Source organism: Nomia melanderi, chromosome 1 (assembly GCF_051020985.1).
Source record: "Nomia melanderi isolate GNS246 chromosome 1, iyNomMela1, whole genome shotgun sequence".
In the NCBI taxonomy this organism is placed as follows: Eukaryota; Metazoa; Arthropoda; class Insecta; order Hymenoptera; family Halictidae; genus Nomia; species Nomia melanderi.
The window spans coordinates 27,474,558-27,483,900 of record NC_134999.1 but is presented as its reverse complement, the minus strand read 5'-3'; the positions used below and the strand labels follow the sequence as shown (position 1 = coordinate 27,483,900).

The window sequence follows — 9,343 nt, the reverse complement described above, 5'->3', positions numbered from 1 at the left end:
ATGCCTTTCATTTTGCGGAAGCGCCACTCCAACCCTTATTGAATTATTCGCAAGATTTAACCACGACCCGTTTTCTCTTACTCGCCTCGTTTAACTCTGATTGTTACAAAGTGCACGAGTGTTCTCAAATATGTAAGAGCCGGGTGATCTGACCTCATAAATCTCAATTCTCGGGACTTAAAATTAATGCTTTTGGACCACTGCGGTAGCAGACACGAATCTTCCCCCATCTTTTCTAGAAATTAAGAAGTTGAAGTGAATTCGTGCAATAAATTAATATTTAATATGACGCAGGACTGCAAAACCATCCAATTTTGATAAGAAAATAATAATATTTTGGATTGAAAATTTAAATAAGAAGCGAGTAACAAGTACATTATGTTCTTATTAAAACTGAATCCATTTTCTTATGTATAATGTAAGAAATATTATGTAAGTATATAGTTTGTTTACATAATTACTTATAAATAAAGTTTGGCCCAGAAGATAGTGTTAACATATTTTTTTCTTGAAAATTGAAATAATATAATTTAATTTATAACTGAGGAAATAATAGTAAAACAGGCAAATAAAATAGATAAGAATTAAATAATATATATTATGATTTATGAAGAATAATATTCGAATAAAAAATACATTATTATTGCAGTATTTAAAAAGGTGAACGATATAGGCCGTGATCTGAATGAAATTATTGTTCCTTTGAGGAAGTGCTAAGTGTATCATGCTGATAAACGTATGTAACTTGAGCTACAGTTCTAATTAGTCATCGGTTTTATTTATAGGCATAATGGTTCACTGTTTTATATTCTGTGGGATTTTTAAGATAGAATAGTCGATTATATATCTATCAACATTCCATTCTCAATTGAAAAATTAAATGGTTGTTCACCTCATTAATACTGAAAAAGTGAATCTCATCCAAGAAAATGTAAAAAAAATATTTGTACGAAATTTTAATCGATTCAGTATTTTTATCTTTAATACGTACAACTTTAGTAACATTAATACATTGGTCTTTCATTTTTAGCATTATAAATATAAAATATCTTAACATTTTATATTTTCATAAATACTCAATTCAGAAGATACGTAATAATATGTAATGGATTGAAACTGCTTATAATTAAATCAACTAATAATTAATTATTAGTAAACTATGGATTTTTATTCAAATTATAATTTCTAGAGACTTTTTGAATAAAATTTACCATATATTTACTAGATAATTTAGACAATATGAAGTGGATCAGCAATTAAGATTTTCATAAATTTACCTGTCATGGTAAGAGACAAAAAGAATTCAAATTAACGAAATGCAACGAAAAATATTTGTATGAAACTTATTACACATTAAGTTACTTAAGAATCTCTTCACTAAATAGATAAGGTTGGGTAATATTACATACGATACACATATTTACAAAAATATTATATTAATATTATTTAATGAAATTTAAACAGAAACATATATTCGACACAAACGTTGCTTCAAAAACTTCAATTAATATAAATTAATGTAACTTGACCAGGAATTACATCCTTCTATATCTTATCAATAGAATATATAATAATATTAAAAGACACTTAACTAATTTAGTACGTGTACATAAACGATTTTTCCATTCGCAGCTGTTTAACTCACAACTTGAGCAATAAAACTCATCGATACTGCGCATAATGTTCGATATTCACTAAATTTCATTTTCTGGTTTTTCCATTAGTATTTTTATTATCAGATATATTTCATTATACATTTACAATCTTTGATAAACTTTTACAAATGCAATAAGATTGATAGGAATACCGAGTTTGCGAATAATTTTAGTTCTTTCTATGTTTGCTACTCGATATACCGTATACACTTACTAAATACATATTAGATTAACAGAATCGTTTTATTCTTTTCTTTTTATTACAATTTCAAGAACGTTATGATTGTTCAAGGTTGACATCACGAATAATATACGAAGTATAAAACCATTCGTATTTTGAGTTCAATAGAGCCATGTACTTGTTTTCTTATTGTTAATGTTTAAGTGTCTGTCATGTTAAAAATGCGGAACTTACCTACACGATCACTGATCTAAGGGAATGTAGTACCAAATCCATAAATATCATCTTAAATAGGTGATAAGAATTATCAAATTCTTCTAGACAAAAATCGCACTTTTCGATTCTCGATATGCCGATTCCCGTTTAAAAAAAAAAGGAAAACAAGTAACAGAAATTTATATAATGTATCCCATGTAATGCTACAAAAAAATTTCTACATAAAAAAAAGTGATAGGTATCATAAATGAAATTCGCAAAAAATGCATGTGCGCGTAGCGCGAGTTATTCTTGATGAAAGACGATAAAAAAATATATATTATACACAACAATCCCCCTAAGTAACTCATGACAAAGGATACCTTATTCCAATATTCATAATATTTTCCGATTTGTTTTTTAATCTCTAGTTCATAATTTGTCATCTTTGTCTCTGTTAGTTCGTAACTCGTACTGACAAAAAAATGTCTTGCAGTGAAAAAAAATATAATGAGTCGACTAAATTATACCAAGCAGAGTGAAGTGATTACGTTTACCGCGTGTAGAGAGTAATTATTGCTCTCTGCTGTTCTGTTAGGTCTAACTCGGATGAAGGATGCATTTATTATACAAATGTTCAACAAAATGCATATTCCACGGATACAAACATTGAGTCAGTACGCAAACGTAGAAGTTCTCATCAATATTTTTTTAGTGTATGATCAAAAACAAACATTAATACAACTTCTTCGCCTGTGCTTCCTTATTGTCCCTATATAAAAATAGGAAATAAAATGTAATACTGTTTATTTAATACAGTATTTTATATAAACATTAAAGAGTCAATATTTACCGGTACATGCTGTATGCTAATAAAATCACCATTTGAATTGCCACAAATAATAAGAACATTGTTGTTGTTAAACAATTTGTTGTAGGACAGTCTGAACAACCTTTAGAGTTAACTTGCCCAATTTCCTTCTTTAATGTGTTAAGTCCATCTCGTATTTCAGAGATGATAGAATCATAATTATATCCCATTTGTTGTACCTAAGAATAAAACTTGTTGGTAGAATGCATTCAGGAAAAGACTGATGAAACCATGTAATAAATAAATAAATACTTGTGCAGTTGGTGCACGAGCTTGATTATTAAGGATGGTATCAGTCTTGGAATATACTTCACCCATGAAAGATTTGATTTCCTGAGCTGTATTGAGTATAACATTTTGATTCCCTATTATAGTATCAACTTCTTGTCGACGAATTGTATCAATTAACTGAATTGGTTGTCCTGGTTGGCCACCAGTGCCTTGTATACCTACAAACAAGTTATTCATACATACCAACAAAATCCTTTCTACTTTCAAACATGTACCTACACTCCTATAATATATTTTCCATAATTACCTCCTAACTGTAGTTGAGATATTAAACTCAAAGATCTTTCCTGTCTTCCAAGTATTTCATCCAATTTTTTACTGAGTTCACGTAACGTCTCAGACATATGGTTCTGACCAGCAAAGATTTGTATTAATTCTCTTTGATTGTCAGTTTCAAAATATTCCTCAAATTCCTCTCTCTCACGGCGCATTTCTGGATGATCTCTATTAAGGAATATTACTTTAGACAAAAAGATTTTATTAAAACAGAAATTGCAAAGTTGCCCTGTCTCACCGGCGATACTCCTCTTTCTGTTGTTCTAATTTTTTCTGATAATCCATATATTCCTGACTAAGTTTCTGTTGTTCTTCTAAAGAAACCTTTTGCCCATCATGTCTCAATTGGCCAGGAGGATAAAGAGAATGTGTTAAGAAATGAGAAACATCATGGTCATCCGCCAAACCACCTTTTGAATAACATATTATATCGTAAATGATTAAGGTAATTAGAATGACTATAAATTTAATTTTTTTCCATGATAAATACCAGTAGCAGCAGAAACCCCAAAGTATCCACCTTTAGGTAGAACAACATTTTCAACACGGAAACACACCTCATAGTCTTGCTCGTTATTCGTCATACCATTGTGAAACAGTACCTTTTACCAGATATGGAGATTAAAATATGATACTGTAAATACATTATTCTTATAGAAAATAACATACAAATGAACTTACTGTTAAAATGTTTTGATAGTATTCAATTTTTGCTCTAGTAGCAAATGGTTTGTTACGGAAATCTCTCAAACAACCAGCCGACAATTGCGTTGTACCATCACTGCACCAAAGTGAATGCGAATAAACGGTCATTTATAATATATTTTACATAACATAGAATATGAAAATATCAAGAGATGTTCACCTAGTATGATCGAAAGTTTTTGTGCCATCATTGAGAACAGCCATGATGTAAGGGTTATTATGTTTATTGTCATTATCAAATGAATCAAAGAAGATACCAAGACCATTCCATTGATCAGCACTACCAAAAACAGTGCCATTATAAGTACCCTTTGAACTAGTATACCAAAATGCTAAACCATCCGCACCAATCCTTCCCCTTCCTGTTACTCTAAATATCAACTCTATCTCCCACCAATCAAAGGTAACTGGTTGTTTGATCCATATTGCACCTAAATATGATTTGAAATTTACATGCAATGAAAAGTAAAAAACATAGAAAAACATAAAAAACGTGTAATCTTTAACATAAAAATATAGAAAACACACTACATTATACTTTCATATGATTAATTTATTAACCCTAAATTTTACATATAAAAGGCCATATGTGTATCTCAAAGTATTTTATTTCTATCAAATATCTCTTATTATTATTATATTACATAATATATACTAACTGTAAATATAGTAATTAATACATAAAGTAAATAATATTAAAGAAATTACCTTCAATGATTTCACATACCTTTTTGACTTCTCAATGATGGTGCTACTCTAACATTTTCTGCACTTGCAATTGCATCTGCAATAAAAATATATGTTCTACTGAATATCCGAAATAAATTTATAATTATAATGTAAAATATAATGGGAATTAAAAATAGCGATCGAAATAATAGAAAATTTAGATATACTGTTAGGAAAATATTAAGTTATTCGATAAAAAGAGAGTTTAATTCATTTACAAAAGAAAGTGAAATAATTAAATTCAGTCTTTCCATTAATTAGATTAATTAAAGTAGTTCACGATGTAAATAAAAACATGTACACCTGTCGTGACAGTTTTACAGACTTCTGTCAAATAAACATTGTCCATTTCACTCGTTAAAGTGGTCAAAAGGAAAGGGTCTGATTAGGGTTTGTGTTTAAAAATGAATTGATAAAGTATTTTATTTAAATAATCGAAAAGCCGACTGCGAGAAAATAACATACGGAAGTGTTTTATGGCGTGTGTGTACTTGGTTAGGTTTCATTAATACTTACTTCCTCCGTATTCCCAAAAAGGCACGCTGCCATCTTTTTGTGCGAGATACGGTGGCTTGAAGGAATACTTATATTCAAATTTCCGATGAGGTATTTCACCAAAGACCGAAGCAATCACCAAAAACACATGAAAAATTAAAAGCCACCTCACCTCGGCGGCCATCTTCATTTCGACTGTCGAGTCGAAAGTAGATTGACCACGATCGACACTGCAACCAGTAGAAATGATTGGTGGAACCGTTTGATTTCCTCTTTCGATTGGTGTATTATCAATGACGTGTCAATTTTGTGGCCACATTTCGAAGATTCTCTTTTTCACCGGTAATTTATTTTATCTCTCTGCGCTTCTTCTTAAAGGTTTTGACTATTTTATAATATTTAACATAACAGAGAAATCACTCGAAAAAAACAGTAGTTCCATAATCTTATATGAAGGAACATATGGTAACGCTATTCGGAGAAAATGCTCATTCGTTTTTGCGGACGTGTCATATAAGAATATGGCGTTATCGCGATAAAGCGTCAGTATAACGAATAAAAACATAATAGATAAAAACTTAATTTGTAAATAAAAACTGCTACATATTTTTAATATTTTCATATCATTCGACTGTAAATATCTTAATAAACACTAAAAGCTTTAAAGGAAAAATATTCTTCATTTGATTCGAAAGTTAGAAAAGATGAAAGTCCTTATAGTGTAAATTAAATAATTAAGTTAAATGAATATATAATTTGAGGAAGTTCTTATCACACATCGGCATAGGGAATATCTTGCAGACCATTTATTTTGTATTAAAATTTGAGGAACTAAAATGTATTTAATTATTAGATCAATTTTCAAAAGCTGACACGATTAACTGCTTAATTATTATGTAACTACTTACCATGTTTCGCATATAATAACATGAATGACAAATTATCGACTGTTGTTAATAAAAAATAAAAGGTTTAGAAGATACAATATATTTCAATAAAATTATGTAGATTAGTAAGTTTATTTAATAAATATATAATTTACGTATGCATGAATTTTTATTGAATTGTATAGGGACAAATGTCTATCACCATCGTACACTATTTAGCATTTGAGTTCACTCTCTACATTCTATTCATAAACTCAGGCAAAATCTACTTTATTGTACACAATGGTGCTCCTTTAGTGTTCTGTGGTCTGAGACTTTATCACGAACATTATCCGGGGAGGTAAAGTCCGATAAATTATTAATTGTTTTAACTGTTGCTACTCTCCAATTATCTTGACTCCACATGGTTCGGGAGTAAGAATGCTGTATGTTTATCTTTTTTCAGTTGCCTTTCGCCGAGCTGTGCTCCAGTCAAATCTTAGAAAGAACTGTATCCTGCGCAAGAATTTCACTACTGGCACCTGAGTTTTGTGAAATTTATGCGGCATCGCTGTATTTACTTATCAATTTATCTATTCCTTGATTATTCATAAAGAGAAAATATCAGATTTTTAAATGCATTTTTGGTAATTCGGAGAGTTTCCTATTTCTTAATAGCATAATTACCATATTAAAAATCTCAGAAGACCTATTTGTATATTTATACGTAAGAAATTAAATGTAAGAAATTGTATACTTATATATATGTATGTATATATTTATGAAAAATAAATGAACGCTTAAGGATATATGCTTTTTAGGAAGATACTTGTCTTAAGATCAATTTCTATAAGAGTAATATCAAACCAATTCTTAAGATTTTCCACGGCTGTAAGAACAATATTCTTGAAATTAGTAGTTCAAACGATATTAACTTTCTTCAGCGTAAAGATGACGTCTAGTTCAATAAAAAAAAGCGTCACTATAGGAAAACGTGTGAAAATTGTGCAAAAATTGGATGCCGGTATTAGGCCGAATGAACTTGCTCGGCAATGTGGACTGACCGCAAGAACTATTCTCCGATATCGGTAGAACGCGAATTCAATAATACGATATTCACAAAATGAAAAAAGCATCAACGGGAAAACGCAACACGTTTCCACATACGTAGACATAGACAACCGTTTATACAGTTGGTTCGTTCAAACAAGATTATTAACGGATTCGATAACGGACAGCGTTTTGTAAGAAAAGGCAAAAAAATTTGACAAAGAATTCGGCGGACCTTCCAACTTCACTGCAAGTCAGGGATGGTTGTGGAGTTTTAAACAAATTTAAGTTTAAAACAAATACGGTATACGTTCAACAAAAGTTCAAGGCGAAAGTACAAAGAAAAACAAGGCTAATATAACCAGTTTTGTTCACGATTTAGTTTGCATATTAAAAGGAGATAATATTAAGGAAAAAAATTTGTACAATATGAACGAATCTAGATTATATTGGAGATGTCTTCCACATAATATATTAATACACAGAGAAAAAGGACGAGAAGACAGGAGAACAGAAAAAATGGATAGAGAGACTGTTGCGGTTTGCGCAAATTCAACCGGCACGCATAAACTTTCATAATTATTCATAAATAAATATAAAAATTGGTTATCTTTGAAGCATTTTAAACATTCTTTACCTTTAACGTACAAAGTCCAACATGTGGTCAGATGAATGAAGCCGTTTTTCGCGAATGGTATCAGAATGATTTTAAACAGAGCGTAACGCGCCATCATTTGAAGCATCATCGGATAGGAAAAGTGGTGCTATTAGTTGACAATTCCAAAGGACATAAATTAAATGCAGAGGAACTAGACGATGGAGATTTTAAACTAATAGTTTTACCATCACAGGTGTCACTGTTGATTCAACCGATACAAGAAAGTTTTATCGCGAAATGTAAAGACTCATTTCGGTATAAACTTCTTCGCCGCTTTGTATTTTAATTCGGTAGTGTTTGTATACTTTTTTACAGATACTTCAATACAATGAAGTATTACACCTAAAGAGGTGGCGCAATGGAATTCTGAATGTAAGAAAAATGAGGCAATTGATGAAGAACCAACGATCGAAGAAGAAACTAATATATCTTCTTTTCCTTCAATTGAAAATCAAGAATTTGATCGAATATTGTATAATCTTGAAAAACTGTTTGTTAAATGAACCAGAAATATGTGTACATGTAGAAGCTACACTAGCTAATTTTCAAAAGAAAATTACTAAATAATATTATTTACTTAAAAACATTATTAATGTTATAATTATTGATCATTTTTATTATTTTATAATACTCATTCGTTATCGAAGGAAATAGGAATGTGATTTTAGCAACTGCTCAATTGTACAATAGACAAATCAACAAAAAAAGATAACAAAAGGATTAAATACTTATACATTAAATATATTAATTCAAATTAAATAGTATGTAACTATATTACTTATATAGATAGTGTATTTTCACATAGAGGACGCAATCGTTGCAATCAAATGAACTTCAGCTGCCATCTAAGAATAAAACGGTCGAACTAAGAAAATGAGAACAGATCATAGTTACAATTTTTCAAATTTATAAAGTAATAAATGATACATGAACTATAAATGAACTATAAATAATACCAAAGTTTGAACAATTTTGCACATATTAAAATTGAAGAATTTACATATATCCAATAAAACTAAAGTATAAGAAAAGACCAGTGTTCATTAATCACAAATTTTTCTCTTACTTACCACATAAGTACTTTTGAGTATTGTAGTAATAGAAATTGCTCAAATGATATACAAAACATAAATACACCTTTTCTCATAATAAAATGTTTAATTACAATATTATTTAATTGCAAATCGGTACGAAAAGATTACGTCATAATTCCACGTGTAGCATATTTACTGTGTCGCGCTTTTACTCTCAAATATTTTGGTGTAAAATCATAATATACATTTCTAAAGAACTAATAACGCTACCTACAGTAATTTCCTGAGACTCACCGATTTGGGGGATCTAACTTGAAAGATTCCAATAGAAGTTTCT

General features: G+C 29.8%; 1 protein-coding gene and 1 long non-coding RNA gene across 4 annotated transcripts; one reads left to right on the top strand and one right to left on the bottom strand.

Moving 5' to 3' along the window:
* Nucleotides 1-1,699: 1,699 nt before the first annotated feature.
* ergic53 (lectin, mannose binding protein ergic53) lies at nt 1,700-9,318 on the bottom strand. Of its 3 annotated transcripts, none has more exons than XM_031980166.2 (11): nt 9,301-9,318; nt 5,420-5,628; nt 4,902-4,958; nt 4,335-4,605; nt 4,151-4,250; nt 3,960-4,071; nt 3,708-3,879; nt 3,441-3,637; nt 3,155-3,351; nt 2,885-3,081; nt 1,700-2,803 (listed from the first exon to the last, which is right to left on the bottom strand). In XM_031980166.2, exons 2-11 carry the CDS (start codon nt 5,586-5,588, stop codon nt 2,767-2,769), a joined length of 1,509 nt encoding a protein of 502 aa, XP_031836026.1. In that variant the 5' UTR covers nt 5,589-5,628; nt 9,301-9,318; the 3' UTR covers nt 1,700-2,766. The 3 variants fall into 3 exon arrangements, with proteins under 3 accessions (XP_031836026.1, XP_076230103.1, XP_031836025.1); XM_076373988.1 differs by lacking the exon at nt 9,301-9,318 and adding an exon at nt 9,043-9,062; XM_031980165.2 differs by lacking the exon at nt 9,301-9,318 and adding an exon at nt 6,176-6,219.
* LOC116428496 (uncharacterized) lies at nt 5,626-7,063 on the top strand. Its single transcript, XR_004235266.2, has 3 exons — nt 5,626-5,740; nt 6,471-6,625; nt 6,731-7,063. It is a non-coding gene; the product is annotated as an uncharacterized LOC116428496 (long non-coding RNA).
* Nucleotides 9,319-9,343: the final 25 nt, after the last annotated feature.

Coding starts and splice junctions, on each gene's coding strand:
- ergic53 (XM_031980165.2), bottom strand. CDS start 6,204: ATGGTCTGCAAGATATTCCCTATGCCGAT. Junction 4,072..4,150: donor ACTATCAAAACATTTTAACA/GTAAGTTCATTT, acceptor ATCTGGTAAAAG/GTACTGTTTCACAATGGTAT. Junction 3,082..3,154: donor CTCGTGCACCAACTGCACAA/GTATTTATTTAT, acceptor TTTTATTCTTAG/GTACAACAAATGGGATATAA.